The 24,048-nt window shown below is 46.4% G+C and overlaps 1 protein-coding gene and 1 long non-coding RNA gene across 9 annotated transcripts in view; both read left to right on the top strand.

Annotated features, from left to right (window-relative positions):
• TEAD1 (TEA domain transcription factor 1) overlaps nt 1-24,048 on the top strand; it is a 154,665-nt gene that overhangs the window by 47,306 nt on the left and 83,311 nt on the right. For 7 of the 8 annotated variants that reach the window (XM_038139442.1, XM_038139449.1, XM_038139447.1 and 4 more), the window contains exon 3: nt 6,784-7,037. In XM_038139442.1, coding sequence (XP_037995370.1) covers nt 6,890-7,037 — 148 coding nt within the window. In that variant the 5' untranslated portion in view covers nt 6,784-6,889. Of the gene's footprint in view, nt 1-2,997; nt 3,366-6,783; nt 7,038-24,048 lie in introns of those variants that run through there. The other variant, XM_038139443.1, reaches the window with a different exon arrangement.
• The window catches only part of LOC119702035, a 55,259-nt gene continuing 38,263 nt past the window's right edge, over nt 7,053-24,048 (top strand). The window contains exon 1 of the long non-coding RNA XR_005257234.1: nt 7,053-23,749. This is a non-coding gene — a long non-coding RNA (uncharacterized LOC119702035). The remainder of the gene's footprint in view (nt 23,750-24,048) is intronic.

Genomic DNA, 24,048 nt, shown 5'->3' with positions numbered 1-24,048 from the left:
AAGGCAATTCAAGGAGAATGCATTGTTTCTCTTTATAAATAGTTCCTATAATCCTAATTTCACATCTAGGCCTATATGCTGCCTACTCTTGCTGGTCTAAGTCACCCTTTGTTCAGTAAGTTTCCTCATGATTTGTGGAAGTGTAAATCTCAGACTTCTGTTGAAAGAAAAGAAAACCATCGCTTTTTTTACACACTAGCATGGCACTGTCCTCCTACCACTTCTATTTGTACCCTAGCGTGCTAGTTGAGGAGAAGGAAGTGCATCCAAATTCACTGCATAACGCACTCACCTCGGGCAAAAACCACCGTGTGCCTTTCAGGGGTGCTCTGTGGGTGCAGTTGGACTGATCATGTTATTCCTGCACAGATCCCAAAGCTGAAATAGGTAGCTGGCAGTTAATAAATAGCTTGAATCCCAAGCCGGAAATGGTAAATTCAGTTTTAGGACAACATAGTTTATATGAACGTTAGGAAGGACATGGAAGCACTACTGCATGCAAGTATTTGATCACCAGGAAAGCAAAGCATCAGGATTTCTTCCTGAAGTGTTCTCACAGTCAGAGTAAGCCTCCTTTTTTTTCATTTCAGTGGCAAATGCGAATGGCTGAATTAGTCTAACTGAGTTTTAAAGGAATACTTTATCCTAGAAATGGGCTGCTTCTCTCTCTCCTGTGCTCTTTCTTCTTAGAGGGAATAATTGCTGATAAGTGGAACTTGTAACAAAAATACAATATGAAGTAATTTTAATCTAATGATTTCACCATTGGATGCTCTGTAAATTATTTACATTTGTATTCCTCGTATTGTGCTATATCCATTCCTCATAAGAAGAAATTATATATAAAGGGTCTTAAATATAGTCCTTTCCTGAAAGTAATGCCATTTGAATGCCTCAGAGAATCATAAAAATCCATACACAGTTACACATCACAGCTACAAAATCCACTCTGAATTTGTTTGTAAATAAAAAAGTAATTTCTTTACGTGCTTGCATAAGAACTGCAAATATACTTTCACTGGCAAAGTGGAAAGATACAATCCTAGAGAAATTCAGGCCTCCCACCAATTCCAGGTTTACTTTAATCAGTGCAGAAAGAGCTCGGGAAATCTGGATGTGGTAGGGAGGGTCAGCCGCTTCAGCAGATGTGTGGTAGAATAGGGTGTCTGGGGATGAGGCAGCCTCACTTCCCAAAGCTCCCATGGACAGCACCAGCAGAGGATGGAGCCTTCTCCCCAGGCTGCTCTCCCTTCCCATGCTGGCTGCCTTGACAAGCTGCCTCACAGGTGGCTGTAGCCCCTGGTGCTCCTGCAGCAGTGTCCAGCGCTGTGCAGGGCAGAGGAGCTCCTCGGGCATCCACAGAGGAAGCCTGGTTGTGCTTGCATTTCTGCCCTGCAGCTGACAAAGCTGTCTGGTCACTGGGACATCTGGGAAGTCTCTCAGGCACCTGGATTCCCCCGTGCCTGGCCTAGGATGTGCTCCCACTGCAGGCTCCCTTCTCTTGGGGCCTTTTACTGCTCAGTCTCATGGCATCATGAGTTCATGCCTCTGCCCCACAGAGTGTGAGCTGCTTCCTAAGGAATGCTTGTGTCACCTGCTGGAGCAACCTCTGCCCCAGCAGGTCCCCAGTGCCCCCAGAGCTGATCACTTGTGGAGTGTGGCTGTGCGTGGGGTCAGAGCAATCCCCCCGTGCCTGACCTGTGCTTTCCTTGCTGCAGCTCAAGTTCTTGGCTTCGTATCCTGTCCTTGGTAGGAATGGCTAAGAGCTGCTTCTCTGCTTTGCTCTTACCTTTTCCTTATTTGAAAGTGGTTATCTTCTCACATCAGTCTTCTCTAAATTTAAACAAACCCAATTCCTTTCCTGGTAGGTCATGTTTTCTAGATCTGATAACTTTCTTCCTCTGGATCCTCTCCAGAGCTTTGGCGCTCCAGCTGTGGATTTGCACTGCTGAACAAAGCAGAAGGAAAATCCCATGGGCCTGCAACTTTTCAAGCCTTCAGAGAAAATCTGCCATCTGCAAATTTAGAATTAGTTGGTTTGCACTCATCTGCTCATTGCCCTCTTAATGTTTATAAAAAGCTTGTTGGATTCCTCGCTCCATTGTTTTTACATAACTGAGGCTAAGATGAGGTTGTTCATGAACTAAAAATATAATGTATTCTTAAAAGTGTAATTTACCCCTTCAACACTCGAAATCTCCACCTCAAGAATTAAGGGGGTTTTTTCCTGAAAGACATGTTTTAGAAAGATAGATCTGGCTGTAAGAACGATTTGGTAGCAATCTGCACCTATTTATAGTGAGAAGATCAGCGTGGATAACCACACTGGTGTTCAGTCTCAGAAGTACCTGCACTTGATCCCCTTTGAGCAGACACAGTTTAGAAGACTTGGGAGACATAATGGGCTTTTTCCTCAGACAGCTCTCAGAATCAAGGCGTGTTTTCAGTCATTCCTGGGTTCCTGCTGCAGTATCTGCAGAGCATTCATCCTTTTCCAGGCGTTGTCTGATGGTACACAGAAGGCTCGGTACCTGCACACTGAAATTCAAGGAAGTAAATTAATCAAATGAACAGAGAAAACAGCTTAACTTTTGGAAGACACTGTAAAATAAGACCCAGCTCCAGTGACTTTTGAAAGAGAGCGTTTCCATGTTAGTTCATTGTGCAAATATTGAAGGTTATGAGAGTGTCAAGGCCGTAGATCTGCACTTGTCCTACGCTCCTGTGAGGAGCCACTGATCTCAGGTGTTGGTCTGTGAGCAGCAGCTTTCTGGGCAAGTCCAGGTTTGCATTGCTCATAAAGGGAAAGGCATAAGAGAATGTTTTGGTAAAGGTAAAGAAGCCATTCCCTTGTGAAGCAGTTGCAGGCTACCATTTGGTTTGAGTTAAACACTTTGGTTTGATGGGCTCTGACAACAGCTAGCCTCCTTTCTCTGAGATTTTAAAGTAATTTTTCAAGTTGCTGCAGTGAGCGAACATAATGACAGTAAGTCATATCTCGTAGCTCACCAAGCTGTCTTGGATGGCCTGGCTATAAAACGTGTTTATAAAATCCCCTGTTGCCCCTAATGGTTTCTCTGTTCCTAGGAGTGACATTGTGCTGTTTGACGGGGGGGACATACCTCCATCACGCAGAGGAGAAGCGTCTTAATGACTGCATGAGGGAAACAGATATATTTAGAACTGACTTAACTGCACAGAGTAGAAAGCAATTGCAGGACAGATGCATTTGGTTTGCAGCTAAAAGAGTTTTATGCACAGGGGAAGCTGTCTTGAAATGTGTGAGGCTGGTGTTAAAAGGAAAACTCTGAAGAGAGACCACCTAAACTGCAGCAGTGTGCTTTAATCGCAGAATGTACAAAAAGGTGAGCCAAAATCTTTTGGCTTTGGGTTGTTGTTCGTGTTTTTGGGGTTTTTTTTTCTTCTCTATTTTTTGTGGGTTTGGGGCTTTTTTTTTTTTTTTTTTGGTTGCTTGGTTGGTTTTCTAGGTAGTGTTGATGTGTTTTAATTTTGTTAACAGAAAGTGCAAACAGGGAATTGGCTCTCTGAAAGTTAACATGATAAAAAGCACATACAGGTCTCTTCAACTTGATCTGTCATGTGTACAGTCTCTGATTTTGGCCAGGGGAGGTGGGGCTAATTGGCCCCAGGAGCTCAGCGCTTCCTCTGCTGAAAGCTGGCATTGCAAGATGTGGAGTTTACTAATATAAAGTAGGCTCACTTTTTAAAGTTTTTTATAATTTTATAGCGGATTGTAAATTGACATTTTTCATGTGAGATTTATAGCTCATTAGAAACGTGCAAAAAAGCTCATCTGTTGACAGCTTGTGTTATTTGTGATCATCGTGTTGAACTCCAGCGTAACAGGTCTGAAGTTTTTCATCGCAGCCGAGTCCTTAGAATTCAAGCTGAGGAGGAGGTGGAATTGCCTTTTGATACATAGAGCTGAGCTGGAAATGATTAACTGAGTTAGCTCATTTTTTTCCTGAAGTAAGAGGGAGCCATTTAGCAGTTGTAATACAAGGTTTTTTCCTCCTTGGCCCTCTGGCTTGATCTGCAGTGTCAGCATTCACCAAAATGGAAATCGCTCCAAATAACCTTTAATATGAGAGGTTTTCTTCCAGCAGGCTGCTCCACGCCCCTGTTGTACAGATGTTCTACAAGGAACACTTGGTTATCTTACATTTTAGAGGCTGGAATAGCAGCTATGAGTGCCTCAAGATGATATCCAAGTAGGTAAAGAGGAATGGGAAGGGAGATAGCACGTAAGTGAAAATTCACTGGTAAACACAACGCAAGATATGACACGACTATCAAGTAACATTAATTACTTTAGAGCCTCACTGTGTTCCTTGTGCATTTTAATTATTATTTCAGGATAAAATGTAATAACAAGGGCTGGTTTGTGAGATGATAATGGGACTTGAGGCTATGACTGTGGCAGGTTTTGTAAGCAGAGGGTGGTTGAGCTGAGCAGATGCTGCCCGTGGCTGTGCTGTGCAATGCAAGCCACGGGCTCGGGGAGGGGAAGGATTTCCTGCTGTAGTCACCTGTGGAAAACAGAGCCAGTGATGTGTCCCACCCTCTGCCGTCTTCTGGTGAAATGCTCGTTGTGGTTCGGTCATGTGAGGCCAATAAATCCTCCAGCAGCCATTTTCCCCTGCACCATCGCAATAAAACTGACCCCTCCCCCTAATTATCCCCATCAACATTCAATTACCTCTCATTTACCAAAGATTCCCCTTCTCTGTGAAGGCTTAAGTGGACGTGACTATTTTTGTCAGTAGTTTTCCAAGATGTGCTCCTGCTTGGGCTAAATCTTGCTTACAAGATTCAACTCTTCCAGGGGTTGAATCAACCCTTCAGCCTTCTGAGGATTATGAAGGATGGGGTTCCCCTATTTTACCAAGGTTTGCATCTCCTTTTGTGTGATGACAACTTAAAAATGTTGTGCCCTTTGGACTTCCCGGACAGTAAGTGGTGCATTTGGCCAGAGTTCTCACCAACTTACACGTGTGTGGTTCCCTGTGAATCCATCTGCTCCCTCATTATCAGTTATTAAAAGGCGTTCGAGACAGTGATTAGCCTGGCTGTCAGGGTGGGGACGCACTAACATTTTTGGAATCTGTGCTGAAATGTTCAAACCAGTCAAGAAATGCCCAAGTCCAGAAATGCCTGTCTGTAGAGATGGGCAAGCAGGGGAAATCGAGTTCGTGGGCACCCATTTCACACGTACTGATCCCCCTGAGCTCCCGTTGGAGCCTGGAGAAGTGGAACTACCCTGTGCTTTGGATGTCAGACTGGTAATGTTGGTTTGTGAGACTGAGCTGCTCCCAGTTTCCCCAGATGCAGCTCTGGTTTTTTGCAAGACACCGTGGCCTCCGAGGGACCGGACCGTCAGGTTTTGGTTATCTCTGGTGATTGGTTGGCTGGTGAGGGCTGCTGTAAATATTTCCTCTTTCAGGCAGTTCTCCAGCCCAAAGGTGTTTAGTCAGAGGTGTCGTGGCCTTCCACGTACACCCTCCCCTTCTGCCTCCGTGGGGTGAATGCTGTTCTGCTGCTTTCCACCTGTAGTTTTATGACGTCCTGAGACCCCGGTGAGAGGCATATCAGCAGGAGGATGGAGGTCTGTGCAAGGGAAAGCCCCTCTCTTCTGCCCTAGCAGAATAAAAACCTTATAGTTTAGGGGGTTTGAGTGTTCAGCCAGGAAACTGGATTTTTAACTGTGTATGCAGCTCGTGCATGCATGTTCGAACACTCCCATCCACTTAGATCAGTTAGAGTCACCAAACTTCTCCTTTTTTCACGATAAACCTGCATTATGCCCAGACATGTTGAGCCAAATATGTTCCTGGTGTTATTTCACTGACTTCCCGAAGAATTACAGCAGAGGTGAACGTGGTCTGGTGTAGCAGCTTTTTTGCCTGGAGCAAGTCTTTACAGCAGAGTTGTATTTCTCTCAAAAATATAAAAGGAACACTGACAGATCTGCAGCTCTGCTGGTGTGAGCAGGTGCAGCTATATTAAATTATTTCTTATTAAATTGATTCAGCAACTTGAAGCTTGTAATTTTTGTTCTGCTATGGTTCTGTGACAGAGACCTTTAAAATCAGGCAAAGCATATATATCTTCTCTTGTAATTCCTTGCTCTGGTGTTATCGTTTTAAAGATTTCTTTTTGTATGTAGCTTGGATTCTGATTGTATTATTTATTTGGGTAACATCTGAAAATTAAAGCTTTTTCCAGTTAATTACATTGAGCTGTGGCATCACTGCTATAATTCCATTTAATCCACTGACATCCGGATGAATGTGCACAATAGTTTTTGCTTTTGTTTTTAGGTTCAAATGGTTTAAGCTCTGGTGGTCACTCTGGCATGAATCGGTGTGCTCCCCTTCCAGCCAGCAGCAATGTTCTGATTTCCCCCTGCCTGAGGATCTGCCTCTTTATTTCAAGGGTGCCAGTCTTCAGGCAGGTGCCGTGTGGCTGGAGAGTTTCCCCCCACTTGGACTACTTGTGAAAAATAATCTGATTCTCTATGCCCTCATGTAATTGCACACAGAAAACGCAGCAGAGCTCCCCTTCTGACAGCCTTATTGCTCCACCTCTGCTGGTTTGAGGTAGAATGGTTATTAATTTTTCACTTTTCCTGGGTGCATCCCGTGCTCGCCCTACTGCTGTTACTGCTCAGCTGCAGCTCACTTAGCATCAGAAGCAGGCAGAAATGTTTGCCTGGAGTTCCATGCCTTTAATGCCTCTTTGGGTTGGTTGTTTGTGTTGCAGGTTTCTTCCCTTGAAGACTCCAGGCTTAGGCTTGGAGAGCCCAGCCAGCACCATTGAGCCCAGCAGCTGGAGCGGCAGCGAGAGTCCTGCCGAAGACATCGAAAGAATGAGTGACTCTGCAGATAAACCTATTGACAACGACGCAGAAGGTGTCTGGAGCCCTGACATTGAACAGAGCTTCCAGGAGGCTCTAGCTATCTATCCACCGTGTGGGAGGAGGAAAATCATCTTATCAGATGAAGGCAAAATGTATGGTAAGTGGTACACATTTGGCCTTTGGAAATAATTGTTCCAACATGAGAACCGTAAAGCCCAGCTTGTTTCTGCACAACGTTGCTGGTTCTGATGTTAGTGCTTTTGGAGTAAATCGTGAAGAAATCTGTGAAGCTGAGAGAGCTTCGCTGAGCTGATGCTGTGTTCAGGACTGCCCAAGCCATTTCCTTCTGCGCTGGCACGAGGAAAGCAATACTGATACAGAATTGTCTTATCGGTTACCTCATGTAGGGGTGTGGCTGAATGTGAATATTTAAAAGAAGCATTTAATTGTGTCTCTCCTCGGGTACACCAAAAAAGTTAGGAATTTTTCTCTGTTTTTCACTAAATAGTGAAGACAGGGAAATGGGAAGTGCAGTCTGCGTGGTGGTGTGGCAGATTAAGCAGTCCTGATCTGCAAAGTGATCAAGTTCTTGCGTTCAGGAGCCTCCCCATGAAAGAGGCAAGTTAGAGGTGCTTTTGTGTCTTTCCTCACTGGTTTTTTTCCCCCATCCCTGCGTGCTCTCAATCAGATGCCAACGTTCCCTAAATACACGCTGCTCCGCGGAGGGATGCCGGCCTCTCCGTGTGCTGCGCGGGGCCGCGGGGCTCTCATCCCGCCGCTCCGAGCGCTCTCTCGCTCCGTCCCTTTCTCCTTTCCATTTTCCAAACCCCTCCTTGGGGCCGGCAGAGCCCTTGCCCGTGTGCCCATGCCCGGAGGTGGGTGGCAGCGCTCTGGGGGTAGGTGGCCGTGCCCCGGGGGTTGGTGGCCGTGCCCCGGGGGTGGGTGGCCGTGCCCCGGGGGTGGGTGGCCGTGCCCCGGAGGTTGGTGGCCGTGCCCCGGAGGTTGGTGGCCGTGCCCGGAGGCGGGTGGCAGTGCCCCGGGGATGGGTGGCAGTGCCCCGGGGGTGGGTGGCCGTGCCCCGGAGGTTAGTGGCCGTGCCCGGAGGCGGGTGGCAGTGCCCCGGGGGTGGGTGGCCGTGCCCCGTCGTTCGCCGCTGCCTGGCGGGGCAGAGGGGCCCGGCCCCGAGCAGATGGTGCCGCAGCTGCCACCCCGCCCGAGGTGACGGGCACTGCCGGCTGACCCGGTCGGTCCCTCCGCAGCTGCCGTGTCACCCCCGCGGCCGCACCGACCGTCCTGTCCGGGCAGAAGAGGGTCGGGATGAAGCGTCTCAGCTGCCCTCGGCAGAAGGTTCCCGGGCCGGGCTTCCTGCCTGGCTGTTTGCTTCTCCCCCTCCTCCTCCTGCCGCCCCCTGCCCGCGGGTGGACTGTTGTCGCCGGCGCTCCCCGCTCGCCGTGCCCGCCTGCTCTCATCGCTCTCGGGGCTGGTGTTTTCCTGCGGAAAGGGCAGACCATTTGCCTGATTAGAAGGTTGTGCTTCTTCTCGGGGTACATAAGCATGTATGTACAAACAGGCTTGTTGTGTGTTTATGCTCTAAAGCCTCGCTTAGGCTCGAACAGCCCATCAGCCAAAGTAAGGGTGGGTTGCATTTTTTTTTAAATCAGGATCCCTACAACCATGCTAGTCACCCCTGAAATCTACTTTTTGGTGTTTTGAGGCATTTTTTGGTGCCATTGTATAAATTAAAGAAATTAACCTATTTATCCATTCATTGCGACAATCTCTGATGATTTCATTTAATGGTTCCTAATCCTGAATGTTAACATTTGTGAATTATATATGTATAAAACTATTTGTGCATATCTAATTGCTGATTAATACTGGTAGCTAGTAACACCACAAGCATAGACACATCTCATATTTATGCTAATCCTAAATCAATTATAGTTAATTTTCAATCAAAAAAGGAGCCAAGCGTGCTTGATGCTGAGAACTTCACTTAAAGTGTTGCCCTGATTGAGTAGGAAGAAATGTGTCAGGAAGTGCAGGGGTACTGTATGAGCAGAATTTACATCCCGACTTTGCAGTGGATGAACTCATGTTTTCATTCTTCGAGCTGAGTGACTGCTTTGTAGTGTTTGAGGATTTATTGAAACCATGCTAGGTTTCTGAGGACTTCCTAATAGAGTCTTATGGCCCTGAGAGCATAATTGTTCTCCAAGGATTTTGAAATCAAAACAGTGTAAGTGTTTTACATTCTGTGTGGCATAATGAAAATAATTTAATGCCTTTTAGTGGCATACCAAGTTTATTTCACTTACTAGAGAGACACTGCAATATGGCCAAGCTTTCATAGTGTTGGGGGATATTGTAATGTGTCAGTAATTCACGGGCCACGTAAGACAAAAGGTCAAGAGAGCACCATTTCATTTTCTAACTGGAATTACCTTTAGATATGGGCACCAGAACAAATCTGATCACTATGGAAGCAAATATAATGATCACTCTGTGTGGATTAAGTTAAGCAATTGTAGTTTTTGATCTTTGGAGGGAGACTTTGAGAAGGGCAGAGATTTTGCTCGAAGAAATATTGTAAGTCTCTGCCTTTGATTTAATGGGAGCTTTGCGACATTCATGTAAGCAAGCAGCCACAGTTTCTTCACTGTTCTTTGTGGTGGTCTAAAAATCATCCTTAAATTGGCGTTCCTAAGAGGTTTGTGCTCAGCTGGCTCCAGGGGACCCGGGGGATTGCTCAAGGAGGACCGAGGGCACTGGGGTCTGTGGGTGAGGGGTGGCCGAGGGGCTCCTCCTGCGGTGCCACCTGGGTGGGAGCAGGGTGGCTTGTGATGGGAGAGCTGCCCCAGTGGCACCGGGGGACATCTGTGACTTGTCCAGACAGCCTGAGTCACTTCAGCTGCTCCTCTACAGCTGAGACCTCAGATGAAGGTGGGAAGGATGTTTCCCTCTCCCCTTGCCTTCCCAAAAATGTAACTTAAGACACAAGAGGATGACAAGAACAAAAGACTTTTGATCCTATCCCCACAGAAAAGGGTTGCAGGGGCCCCTGGCTGGGGAGAGAAACGGGGATGTCCTAACATTTTTATTCTTGCCGTGGGGCATCCTCAGGCTGCAAAGACAAAACTGTGACCTGTGCAAGACCAGGAGCATTTCAGGCTGGCCCAGGGTTATGGCTCCTTGAAGAAGCCCTCAGAAAACAAAATGAAAGCTTAATGAAACTCTTGGTTTTAAATTTATAGGAAAATATTGGGTAAGAAGCAAAGACGCTTGTTTTGGTTTGGATGGACAAATTCCAGAAACTAGTTTTGAAATTCTTGAGAGAGAAAGGGTAAAGCCAAGGGACATGTGATAAGTTTCCTGCAGGAAAGCTCTATCCATCACTCCTTTTCCCTTTCCTTTGTGAGTAAGGTTGTGAAGGTTTTATAGTGTTGGTTTTGCTCCTAGCACAGTATTGAGTAAAAGTAAATACAATTCAAAAAAAAAAAGGTGAGGATGGTATAAATGTGGAGGCCTGAAGGAGGATAGAGGAGCACATCTATAAATTGATGCTCACACTCTTTGTGGAAGCAGTCCCGTGTAGGCCACGGAGGGAAGACTTACCCTTAGACACATTTTCATCTGTCTTGCCAAGGCATTGGTAAGGCTTTTTGCATCTGTGCTGTCTCAAAAGAAGTATTGATCAAACACAAATACCATCCTCTTGTGCATGTAGGGCACCCTGTGATTTGCCTTGTGTCTCAGAGACCCTTTCCAATGAATTTCCTGGTCCTTGTTTATGCAGCTCATGGTAAAACTCCAGCCCATTAGAGGGCATTGGCTGTCCTGTGTTTGTACTTTGTCCCCATTGTTGGTCGTTTACTGCTGACAGTTCAGTAACTTGCAGCAATCCCTGTGAACTCACTTATTGGCAAGATATTTGCCTGTGCTTGTCTTTGCTTCTGAGAGAGTGTTTTGGAAAAGATTACAAGAATGAAAGCTGCTGTGAAATGCAGCCCTACTTTTATCCCTGGTGTAACACCGAAGTCACTGCAGTTACCACGGGATTGGATTTGGCTCTCCCTGCACATTTTCCTTTTTTTTTTTTAATTTCAGGTAGAGCAAGATGTGGCTTTAGTGCAGCTCTAGGGACAATGCCAAAGTGCCATAAACACTAACAAGTGGAATATGCCCTCAGACACTTTGTTATGGGCACTGCTAAATTAGCCTCACTGTAGTAAAGGTGGCTTTTGCCTTTAAGACAAAACAATAATTCCATAAAAAATTTTGAGACCTGTAAACAGCCCTTCAGTTGCAAGTTTGCATTGAAGGTATTCATCTCTGCAACAAAAGTGCTTATGAGTATGTAGTGATTATTAAAAGGAAGTTTTTTAGCATGTTTAGTAGTTTTACAGAGAAGAATGAGTACTAATTAACGTGAGAAATTGCATAGCAGCCTTTCAGGACTGTGTATGTTTATTGGGTTATATATAAAATCTCTTGGCGTGCACTGTTAAGGGAAAAGGATACTTTCATAAAAATTTCTGCTCAGATAATAGAATTTTTGTACAATGAGTAACAATAGTCTTCATTTCCAAAGCACCTTGTGCAAATTGGGTATTAAAATTGAACTTTGAACTAGAACATTGACAAAAGAAATCCTGTTCTGTGGGCTTGCCTGGTTCTCTATCTAACTGCCATTACTTGGTGTTTTCCTGGGTTTCTGTTAGGAAACTGCGAGGTAAATAGCTTTATGAAGAGTACAGTAACATGTTACAAATTATTTTTACAGTTACTTTTAATTTTAAAAGTTCCATGCAAGTTGCTGCCTCCATAAAGACATTGTTACCTTGTAAAGTTTCCACAGTGTTAAATATATTTGAATGTGAATAAGGTATTTGGAGTGATGAAATACCAGATGTGAAGTATCAGGTTTCATGTTTATTCATCTGTTCCTGCAATCATTGTACAAAGATACGCTCTTGTATTTCCCCCCCCCCCCCCCCTTTTTGTTCTCTCAGCAACACGCACCAAATGAACGCAGTGGAGATGGGACTCCTATTCTGAAAGCCACTCTTTGGGTTTTTTAGGTTGTAAACAAATGTGTCCAGAAGCGCTCTGGCAGCGCTGGGCTTGCTCGGTGCCACGGCGCACGCGTGACGCCCGCGCTGAGCCCTGCCAGCAAGGAAGGGCAGGACGGGCCACGGGGACGGTGTCTGCAGGAGAAGTCACTCCTGAAATCGCTTGGGTTATGAGCAAATCTGCCTGAGATCCTTTCTGCAATGTGCTGATGTTCTTGCAACATCAGCAGGCCGTGCTTGCAAGAGGGCGAGATCTGTTGTGTGAGCCCAGCCCGTGGGAAGGAAGGGCTGCTGGGCTTGCTCGTTCTCGAGGATTTCTGAAATGTGGGGGAACAGGGTTTAATCTTGCTCCTTGGGCTTTCAAGAGTAAATTGTCAGTGCTTTGAGATAAAGAGGCAGAGTCTTCATAAGACAGAGAATTTTTTTTCTCTTTTTGTTTTTACCTCTCCACCATAACCCGCTGTCCTAAAGAGAAAATCTAGGTGGGACAGTGAGGGCTGTGTGTGATAAGGGTCTCAACTCCTACCTGGGGAGCAGGCAGAGGGGAGCAGGCTGTGGTAAGCACCTCAGCTGAAAGTGCCGGTAATGTTGTGGAAGGTACATGGCACAGCCATGGATCGAGTATTGCGTTGGCTGTGTTGGGTTGGGAGTATGATGTATTCCAAAGGAAGTGGGAAAGCATACTAAAAAGTTTTGCTGAAAAATTATGCATCAGAAAGAGCAGGGCATCCTTTGAAAGTGATTTTTAGCACTTGGGCTTTGTCCTCTCTCTACTAAGCACGTTCACTTCAGTCACCCATTTTAAGGGGAGCTGGCAGAAAGTTGTGTGTAGCCTGTTCATGGGAAGGACTAAAGTGTGGCTGCTGCCCCAGCCTCCTGGTGCTCAGTAGGCACTGCATGGAGGAGGCACTGGCAACATCAGTTCTTGCCTGAAACTGAGCAGAAGCTACCAGGGCAGGTTCAGATCAAGCATTTGCCCACCTCAGAATAATTTAGTGGCTAATCCTATTTAAACAGCCAAAGGAAACAGCGTAAGGCTGTGTCTTTCCTTTATGACATTGTTCCTTTGGTAATACCCTTGTTTAGAACTGACACACGGTAACGTGAGAGCACTGAAGTGATGCAACCTCACTGGAACATCCAGGATACCTTTAGGTGGTTGTCTAGTGCAATTTGTATTAGCTCGTTTTTCTCCCAGCACTGGTTTCTCAAGATGAACTTGTGATCCTGTCATTGCAGAAGGCAGAGTTTGCAGCTTTAAGAAATAGCTGTCGTGCTAGGAGGTAGTTAAAACAGTCTTGATCAGGCTGATGGAGTGTGTTAGCTGGTTGCACAGTACCGAGAGATCAAGATAATTGAAAAGCCTGCATGTAGATAGCATGAAAGAAAATTGACTTGTTGATTTGATCTCATTCCTTGTGGAGCTGGGTTCGCTCCTGGGGCAAGCACCCTCTCATTCGGGCAGCTGGGGACAGCTTGAGTTGGACAAGTACGGCCCACTCGGGCATTATGATGGGCTGTAAGGTTTGAATTCCTCTTCACGGGGCCAGTATCAGACTGTGGTAGAAGGGTCTGCGCGTCAAACACCAGCTGAGTTATGTCACACAGTCGTGGCAGCAGAGCAGTGGCACACGTCCCCAGGAGAGGCCTGACGTGGGCACGGGGAGGGTAAGGTACATCCATGTTGGCACTCTTGTTCTGGGCACCCTTACGGAAGCAGAAGAGGTGAGAAAACTTAGAAATTGTTGTTTTGTGAAGAGAGAGACTCTGACGGTGCAGGGAGCAATTTACACGACCAGCAACAGAGAAAAATATTGATCGAAGTTTGACCAGCACCATCGCCATGGTTTTCACCTGCACCTAAGAGTGCTGGATTTGGGAAGTCCAGACTAGGGGCCAGTGAGATGAGTGGTGAAAACCAGACATCTGAGCCGTGCTGGAAGGGAAGTTTCATCCCAATGTTCCCTCAGGGGGTTTGCTCCGTGTAGGTGTGATAACAAATAACACTGTGGGGAACAAGGAGCAGTGGGAGCACAAAGAAATTTTACTGCATTTTTGGTTTTCTGGGGATATGCAGTCTCCTGAGAAGTGAGCTTGTGTCCCACCCCACACCTCACGGGGGTGATCCTGGGCTGACTGTCGGAGAGTAAATGCTGTGGTAGTTGTGACATGAGTCTTACACAATTTCCCAAGGGCCTTCTATTCAAAATTAATATGTATCTTATCTGAGTCTTACGGGGATTTCCTAACAGATGCATGAAGGATTTTTTTCCTTTTATTTATTTTTTTTTTTTGTGGTGCCCTTGAGAAGTTTCATTAATACCATTGTATGAATATTTTCCTATCCTACAAACAATTTCATGTGGGGCACTTGGTCTGGAACATCAGACAGAAACACTTCAGGCTCTGGGCTTCCAGATGATTCAAGTCTGGAATTTGAGTTTAAGAAATTAGACCCTAATGGATTAACAGTTTACAGACTTTCAGTAGAAGTAATGGTTTAGTTAGTAGAAAAAAGGCTCCTCTGCAATTTTTCTGGTTTTGTTCTAGGCATAAAAAGTGTTTACACTGTTTGACTAAGGAACATGTTTTTGTAAGCAAAAATACCATACAGATTTGGGACATGAATGTGATAATTCCATTTCATGAATGCTCTTTTAACCACACAGAAGTGGCATGGCTTGTTAAAGCTAATGTAAAAGGGACAGCAATACATCCCAAATTCACGAGGGGATTGGAACCCTGAGAAGGCACTGCACACTGTGCGAGTTGCTGGGGTGTCAGTCAAGCACCATCACAGTTTTACCTGCGGGGTACTCAGGCACTGTGAGTAGGAACTGTGATCAACACACACCTTGACTGGTGTGAGAAGTCAGTGTCACTATTGCACCTGCACAATCACAGCCTTCCCACAACAGCCATCTCCAGCTGGGTCAGGCCTCCCGAGGATTTTCTGGATTTCATGCTCGTATTGAGATCTCCTTTCTGCCTTGAAGGGGGCAGTCAGCTTGCCAGAGGCTTCCAGGTGTTTAGGCCTTTAAGAAAGATCAGGTCATCAACCCAGCTCCTTGTTTGGTTGCCCCCCTTGGATGAGGGGGACCCAACAGGCAGGGATGGATTTGGCTTGGGCTGAGTTCTTGGTTTCTCTGTAGGCAACCATATCACCCTTGATGCCTGACAGTTCTGGGGACAGCAGCACAAAAAACATGCCTGGAGGTGTTAGGGAGCATATTCCAGTAATCCGAGTGGAAGTAGGTGAGGTAGAGTATGCCAAGTTTGCATATAACAAAGAAAATGCTTTTTCAGTTTGCCTAATCATTGCAACAGAGCTAAAACATCTGAAGATTATTTGCCTGAAGCTGCTTTGCTTTTTCTTACTTCTACCTTAACATCAACTGGTATTTGGTTAACATGGAAAAGAAAAGGATTAATGAAATAAAAATCACAGTTTAGACTGTGTTTGTCATGCCAGCAATGCAAGTGAGTAGGGAACACAGATGAGAAACACATCTTCGGCTGTTTGGATTCAGCAGCAGTTTTACTCCTAAACTAGCAGGTAACACTGCTGTCTTAGACATTGAGAAAAGGAAAATGCTAGCCCAGTTGGCCCCAGTTTCAGGGACCTGGGGACAGCAGGCTGGGTATAGCTGACAACTAATAATTTTCCATAGTGAAAGTAGTCTTTGGATCACTTTAGCAGGTGCCTTCATGTGGCCTGGTAACTTCAGCATTTAATTCTTTGAACAAGAATTGCATTTTCATTTCTTTAGTTCTTCCTTGGATGGACTGTCAGCAAGAAACCTTTCAGTGCAATTCATGGTGAAAGGAGTGTTTACTAATAGCTGTGTATAAATACATGCACATACCTATATGTGCAAATAGGTTTGTGTGTGTGAATAAAGTGTGTTCCAGCCAATTAAAATGTATTTAGGAGTCCTCAGCCAGGAGGTGTATACACAAGGAATCAGCTACTTCTTGGCTGGGCCCTTCCTTTGCTTTGGCAACCAAAAGCAGCCTCCCATGAGGGTGCTCTGCGAAGAGATGGTGTGATTCATATTTGTAGCTGTTATTAGGTAGGCATGGAGGCATATATTTAGATAGGTGAGGTATGCAGGCATACATTGTGTGCTGCATATTTAGGCTGCACAGGGTATTTTTAGCTGCAGGAGGCCCAATCAGCAGCGTGCTGAGGAGAATTGCTGTAAGGGATAGCGCACCGAGGAGCCGCCCGCAGAATTTTCCATCCTGCCAGGCAGCAAGAAAAGGCCACTGGAGCTGCATAGCTGGGTGGCCAGAGGAGTGCCATTGACAGGTGGGACAGCTCAGAAAGCCCTCTGGCCTGGCTGCCCCGAAGGCTCTTGATCTGCCTCAGCCCCCATTCGGGAGCAGTTGTCCCAGGTTCCAGCCTCCCACCGAGCCCCGTGAGCGTGACACACGCAGAGCTGCTGGGGGATGGCCTGGAGTCTGGCATGGGAGGCTAGCAAAGTGGTCAGTAATAGGGAAGATGCATTAGGGCTGGAAATACTGAGCAAAAATTAAAATGAGGTAAAACAGCCATTAAAAACCCACTTCTATTAAAATTACGAGACAGGAAATTTTACAAGCTGCCCTTGCCCAATGAAGAAAAGCAGCCTAGGGGGACTAAATAACTTGTCTGATGTCATCAGGGTTTTTACAGCAGAGCTGGGAATTGAGCCCTCTTCCCCCCAGTGCCATCTAAGCTTTAATGCTGAAGGGGGTCCTTTCAGAGCTTATCCAGTGACCCTTGGGGCGTTTAGGGCAAATCGGTGTTCCTGCACCACATCCTGTGTGGGGGGAGAGCAGGCTGCATCTTCCTGAGAGTACAATCTCTGCATAATGTGACCACAGGAAGCCTTGCTCCTGTAATAAGGGAGTTGACTAAATGCCATTTTATTATTATTAGACATTTGCTTAATACGGTAGTTCCTTGAAACCAAACAAGAAAAGGTCCTCGAGGTGCTGCATACCATGTACAAATAATGGAGAGCCACAGGGAGTCTAAACATGGAGAAGAGAAAGTGGATGGGAAACTGAGGCAATGTTTAGCCCCATATTGATGCTCCATGAGATGATGGGGTCCTTCTACAGAGTAAGAGAGAGGCTGCTGAAAATAGGATGATTTAATTTGTTCATAACATTATTATTCAAGGAACAAAAAAGTATGTGGCCTTATCCAAAGAAGTAATCTAAGAGGTCTTTACTCTGTGCCAAACTAAAATTCTGCTATTTAATTACCGATTTAGAAAATATCTTGGGCTCAATTTCCTCCTCAGTTGCACTGTTATAAATCTAATGGAATTGTTAAAGATTTATGGCAGTATAACTGAAGGCAGAATTGGATCCCTTATGTTTAAAACTTAGTTTGCCACAGGAGTAATAATTCCTGTTTTCTAGGCAAGAGTTTAAGAATTTTGCAGACCTCTGTTTCTGTAAAAGAAATATGAACTACAGTAGTGTGGGTGAGTGATTAATGCTGGAGGGGATGTCTAGGGGCAATCGGAATTGGCTGGTGTGGAAAATCCATGTGCAATTCAGATTTAGGATCTGTTTGCAGATGCCTCATAATTCAAAATGTCAAAAAAACCCCAAACCTTAGGCCTTCATGTAGTAAATTAATATACTGTGTGTTCAGCGTGCAGCAGGCTTTGCTGAAGTAATACCCTCATATGAGGTGTGAACTCATCCCGTTCCCCTTAGTGAGGACTTAAATTCAGAATTGATTGTGACTCTTTACAGCCTGACAGCATCTAAATCCTGTTAAAAAAAAAAAATCCCAGTTTTGTTTTTATTTAAATCATGTGTGTAATGACTTCAAAAGGAAGAATACTGCCTTATTTATTCTGACCTAAAGAAATCTTCTGTTAGTGCAGATCTATTTTAGACTTGTCAGCTCTAAGGAAGGGTCTTTCTAATGGGCTGTTGGTTGTTTTCCTCAGCCTCCACTTAGGCAAAGAGCTGAACTGTGGAGGTTTTCAGAGGCGAGTTGGGAAGTGCCTGTCTCCTGTTTGGGGGTGCCTGGTCTGGCCCTTGCCCTCGCCCACCCCACAGGCTGGGCAGCCCTGGGGGAGCCCTGGCCCTTCCTGGGGCTGCAGGGGATGCTGTGAGCAGGGGCAGCTTCCCCAGGAACACGCTCTGTGAGCTGCAGGTGTGCTGCTCTGGGATTTACGGCACCTGTGACAGTTTATGCTGTTTCCAGGGGGCTGTGGGCCTGCAGTGCATTGTAGGCATCGAAAGGAGTTGTAATAGAAAACTAAACCAAAGTATGATCCCTTGGAAATGATGTTATTCAGAATCTGCTCAGAATTGCCTATTTTAAATCAAATACAGTATTTAAGTCCAAGGTACATTTTTAGGAGCTTTATTTAGGAATGGATTGAAGAGTTAATTATTGTAACTTTGCCCCCAGTTTCTCTACTTCCTCTTGCTAGTGGTGCAGGGGGATGAGGCATGAGGGCTGTACTCAGTTCATCACACACCTTTGCTTCTGCTCCTTCCACCTCAGGGAGAGGGCTCCTCATACTCTTCCCCTGCTCCAGTGGGGGGTCCCTCCCATGGGACACAATTTCCATTAACTTCTCCAAAGTGATTCCTTCCCACGGGCAGCAGTTCTTCCCGAAACTTCTCCATCCTGTCCCTTCCACAGGGTTCAGGCCTTCAGGAACGGGCTGCTCCAGCATGGGGGTCACAAGTCCTGCCCACAAACCTGCTCCAGCATGGGCTTCTCCTGGGGTCACAGCCTCCTTCAGGCACCCACCTGCTCGATATGCATCCTCATGGTGGATCTCAGCATCCCGTGCCCTCCCTGTGCTCAGGGCTGCCCCAGGGTTGCCCCAGGGCTGCAGGACATTCCCAGCATCCCGTGCCCTCCCTGTGCTCGGGGCTCAGCTGCCTCCCCAGGGCTGCAGGGGAGTCTCAGCCCCAGCTCCTGGAGCTGCTCCTGCACTGCCTGGCTGTCTGCAGGGCTGCTCCTCTCACACATCCCACTCCTCTCTTTGGCTGCAGCTGCCCAGGGCTTTTCCCTCCCTCCCAAATCTCCTATCTCAGGAGCAGTACCACCATCGCTGGTGGACCAGCAGCGGGTCTGTCTCACAGCTGGCGCTGGCTCTGTGAGGTGTGGGGGCAGCTCTGGCAGCTTCTCACAGCAGCCAGCCCTGCAGCCCCGCAGTGCCCAGCCTGGCCATGCAGCCCCGTTACTCTGTGAGAAGAGTAGCTCTGAATGAACATAAAACAGTTCCGTGTTCAGTGCAGTCCTCTCTTGATGCATTGATTCGTGATACCTGTTACTTTTAAGTATGGGTTTTGTTTGTTTTTTAAATACTGGCGAGTCATTAACTACCTAAAAATTAGTTGAAATTTGAAGGAATAAACCCCCCCCTTGTTGTCACTGAGGTATTTTGCAGCCTAAGCAAAGGCTCAGGTATTCCAGATATGATAGATGTGCAGATTGCATAAGACATTATGCATTGCTCTCTCTAAGATACAGAGTCCTGTCTGCCCTTAAACCCTTTGTTCTCTTGGCTGAATGCAGTTAATTAGCAACCGTCTCCATAGCAACTGCCTCATAGTACAAAAACATTGTCTCGTTTTTGCAGTTTAGCTTATCACACTGTTTACCTGAAGGGCTTTTCACTGCGTTCAGTCTCATTTGAGTTGGCTACATGCCTGCTCATGGAAGTGAATTGTCAAGACAGAAAAACACCATGCCAGCAAGATGCTGAACAGGGCCCTCTGTGTGGAACCAAAAACATTTAAAAAGTTCTGTGGAAACAAAAGTTGAAGTTTGCAATGATTTATGTCCAGTTTTAAGGCACGTGACTTGCCAGTAACACAGTGCATTTTGAAATACTGCTGTACTTCTGGGCCTGTTTTACAGACTGCCCTGCGTGGTGCTCCCTTGCCTGTAACATCCTCTAAAGCCTGGTCACCGGCACAGCCCTGCATCCAGGGCCATCCGGAAACTTGCCTCCCTCCAAACCTGGGCTCTTTCAGGCAGCTCCAGCTTGTTCTTTCAGAGGATGCTGCTGTGCCCTGGTCAGCTGTGTCCATCATTGCAGCCCTATCCATGTTCCTTTATATCAGTAACATTTCAAGGGAAATCTGTGAGTGTTGGTTCCACATGATAAATTAGTTAGGAAGGGAAGAGGAAGATCTGTTGTGGTCATATAATACGCTGGAGATTTAGGTTTATTCATGCCAGCCATCGCAGTGGCGTTAAAATACCTGCTGTGTGCTCGTGTGACTCAGGCACTTACAACGGGCTCAGATTTGTACTAATAGGACTTTGTTGGTGCAGGATGATGTATTTAAGTCATGTTTGAACTTTGGACAGAGGTGTGCCCACATATTCACACACCTCTGTAGAGGCTGACTGGAAGGTGTCATGTGCCATTCAAATGACAGTGAAATTTAACTGGTGTCTCAATCCAATATTTGTGTCTGGCCTCACACCAGGATGGTACTGCATGAGAGGCCATGTGAGAAGAACCGTTTTCTTGCTCATGAATGCTCGATTTGTTGTGGTTTGTTGTCTTTTTTTTTTCTTTCCTTAAGTTGGCAGTGGAGTGGATGAGAGGGCTGATCCAGACTGGGGTAATTCTCATTTTATCCTAGGCAGAGCAGAAAGCAGAGCTTGTCCTTCAGCCATGCCACCATGCACGGCTTCCCTTCCCTTCCCTTCCCTTCCCTTCCCTTCCCTTCCCTTCCCTTCCCTTCCCTTCCCTTCCCTTCCCTTCCCTTCCCTTCCCTTCCCTTCCCTTCCCTTCCCTTCCCTTCCCTTCCCTTCCCTTCCCTTCCCTTCCCTTCCCAGTGGCAGTTTCAGCTGGCACAGGTCAATCTCCCTTCCAGCCCCTCTGGCAGGTGGGGCTGCTGCATCCCGATAAAAAGGCTTCATTCAGTGTGACGTGTTTGAAACAGTCTCTCCACAGGCATGAGAAGGTGTTTCGGGCTCTCTCAGGATAAAAAGCAGGAAGATTGCAAAGGCTGCCAGTACTGCTGGTGTGGTCCAGCAGTAATTAATATAATAATAATAATAATAATAATAATAATAATAATAATAATAATAATAATAATAATAATAATAATAATAATACTACTACAATAATCCTGTGGAGCTTCTGGTTGATAGAGGTTTATTCCCTCCTCGTGTTCATGTCCTGCTCATGCTATTGCACATTCACCATCGTTGTTAGCAGGTTGTTAGCAGTGTCTGAGTTACAGCAGTGCTGGAAGCCTGCAGGCAGGATAAAGGCTCCATTGTAGTAGGTCTTGTGCTCACAAGATGAGACAATCTCTGCTCTGGCTGGTGACAGTCTGTTTTAGGACCGGTCGTGTAAGTGAGTTTATCACAGCGATCCAGAGAGGGAGAGAAAATGCTACAAACAACAGGACCCCCTAGGTTACACGAGTAGCTGCTCAGTTTTGTATCTCGGGGGCTTCGGAGGATGTTTGTTACACTGGTAGCTGCAGAGCTGAAGGGAAATGAAATGCTGTTGCTTGTGCTGCTCATCCCCAGAGCCAGCCCGTGGCCACTGGGCGCGGTGGGGAGCAGGAGGGCTTGGCACGGGAAGGGGAGGTGGGCAGAGAACCTGAGGAGGTGCCGGAGCAAAGGGTGGGTGGGGCTGGCGACAAAAGGGCTGCTGAAGTGGGGATAAAAATTCCGCGTGATAAATGGCCTCAGTGTTTGTCCAGAGCAAGCTGCCTGCGCCTTCAGGCTGCCGCACAGGCTCTCCCCTGCTTAACCCTCTTGGCCACTGGCATGGCTGAAACAACAGATGCTCGGAGTCAATCCCCCACTTCCTCCGAGTGTAAGATTGTTTGCTCACATTCACAGATCCTCCGCAAACTGCCTTTGTGTGGAAACCACAGAGAGTGTCCAAACTGTCAGGGTGTTTTCCAGCTTTTAGAAATGCTCTTAGCATTGTCAGCACCTTTGAATCCACATCTCAGTTCTTCTGAAGCCAGACTTGCTAGGTACCCTTAGGGGTCCAGAAATGGAAAACTCTAATGGCCTGAAAAAGCCTGCTAGAACTTGACGTTATTTAATTAGCTGAAAGTAGAGCTTGGCAGATGGCAAAACAGTGGAAAGGACCTCCCTTTATAAAAATATGGGCCATATCCTCAGCTTGTATAAACTGGCAGAGCTCCACTGAAATAGATGTTCAGCTTCTGTCAATTAGCAGGGAAGAGAAAAACTTCTAAAAACAGGAAAAACAGCTATAATACCACAGATATATCAGTGGGGTTCAGGTGCAGAGTTGTTTTTAATGCTTTAAAGACGGATCCACTTCCAAAGCAACTGTATCTTTTACAGTCTTGCTTCTGTTGATGTGCCATTCAGAGAAAGAATTTGGCTGGCTTTGCCGAAGCTGCATTAAGTCTGCACATCTTGCAGCAGCGTGACGTACTCTGTGCTGCTTTCTGCAAGTCATTCACTTATGAAAGTGAGACATCAATAATTCATTCTAGTAAAGCCAGTCTCTAGAGTTGTGTAAATTCATCTATTATGTGACAACCCTATCCAACTTTAACAAAGTTTTTTCGAGGCACAGAACGTTGATTGAAAGTTGTGAGCTCACCTCAATCTTTTCCAGTGAAAATTCTTGCTCAGATGAAATCTCCCATATGTTTAAAAGCTGTTGCATTCTTACATGCTAATGTTTCCCATTAATTGCTTGGATTCTTTTTTGTTTTGTTTTGTTTTTAATTGGAAACATGAAAACAAAGCCTTACAACAAAGCTGACTGCTCACTTGTCCCATTTCATGGTATCAACCTGACAGATTCATTAACTCTATAAAAGAATCAGGTCAGAATTGGAAGTGAACTGAACTTGCTGAAAGCACTGCAGTGTTCACAATCTGCTTTCAGACTGGCTTTTCTGTACCTGCTCGTTTTTCTTTGTATTAAACCATCTGTGTAATTTAAGGAGCTACTGCAGGTTAACCCCATACTATAGAATATGGTGAGGCTTCAGAGTACACTGGCTGCAAGCTGCAGATTAGGTGCAGAAATAAAAGCAGCAAGAAGGAAAGCTAACTTTAAATACAGCAGTGAGAGGGATTTGAGATATTGTTACAGGTTGCTAAACTGGGGCCGTGCAAACTGCTGCGAAGTCACGTTTCTGGAGCCGTGCTGAGCCAGCCTGTCCCTGCTCCCACCCACGGGGGCACGTGGAGATTCGGGCAGGGGGTGAAGGAGGAGAAAGTGGGAGAGGAATTGTGGCTGGCGCTGGGGCACAGCCGGCCCCTCCGCGTGGGTGCGGCCAGGCCGGGTGGCTGCCTTCTTCATTGTTTTCTATTTAGTTAGGATTTATTTTATGATTTCCCATAACCACGTGACATTTCACAAATTCTTCCCATTCCATCAATCATGTGATTTACGGTCAGTTACTCTTTCTGCTCCTTTTGATGCCACCACCTGCAGCTGCTGCTGGGAGCCTGAGTCTCACCGGGGGCACCTGGGCACCCCCTCCTGCCACCTCCCGCCCTGGTGCCAGCAGCAACAGGGCCTCGCTGCCCTGCAGGGGTGACTGAGGCCCCAGCCATTCCTGACACCTCCTGGATCACCTCTAGGTTATTTTCTCAGCAGTGGATGAGCACGAGGTGTGCTGTGGCCAGTCCGACCGTCAGCAGTGACATCTGTTTCTGTGGCAAGTGTCACCATGACAAGTGTCCAAACCTGGGGCAAGGGGTTGACATGGACGACCACGTGTGGCAACTTTCCAGCCTGTGTTGGCATTTGACCCCAGGACAGCCAACAAGGGGCCTTGGGAGGGAAAGGTAGGGCACCCCTCTTCTCACCTGCTGGAGGCAGAAGCCAGCAGGAGCAGAATCCAGCTCTGTGCCTCCAGCAGCCTAAGTTGGCTTCTTCTGTTTTTCCCCTCAAGGAAGATTCATATATCCCTATTAATAAATTACAAACCATAGTAAATGACTTGAGAGCACTATTTAGTGGCTCTAGGGCTCTGCTGTTTATGAAACCATCCATTAAAATAATGTATTTTGCTGCTGTATCCTTGGAGTTAGGGAAGGTTTGATGGGAGCCTGAGAGCTGGCATGTGTGCAAGCTAGGGAACAGG

The sequence above is a fragment of the Motacilla alba genome, chromosome 5 (assembly GCF_015832195.1).
Source record: "Motacilla alba alba isolate MOTALB_02 chromosome 5, Motacilla_alba_V1.0_pri, whole genome shotgun sequence".
Taxonomy (NCBI): domain Eukaryota; kingdom Metazoa; phylum Chordata; class Aves; order Passeriformes; family Motacillidae; genus Motacilla; species Motacilla alba.
Note: the sequence above shows the minus strand (reverse complement) of the source record. Positions and strands in the feature narration are given on the sequence as shown.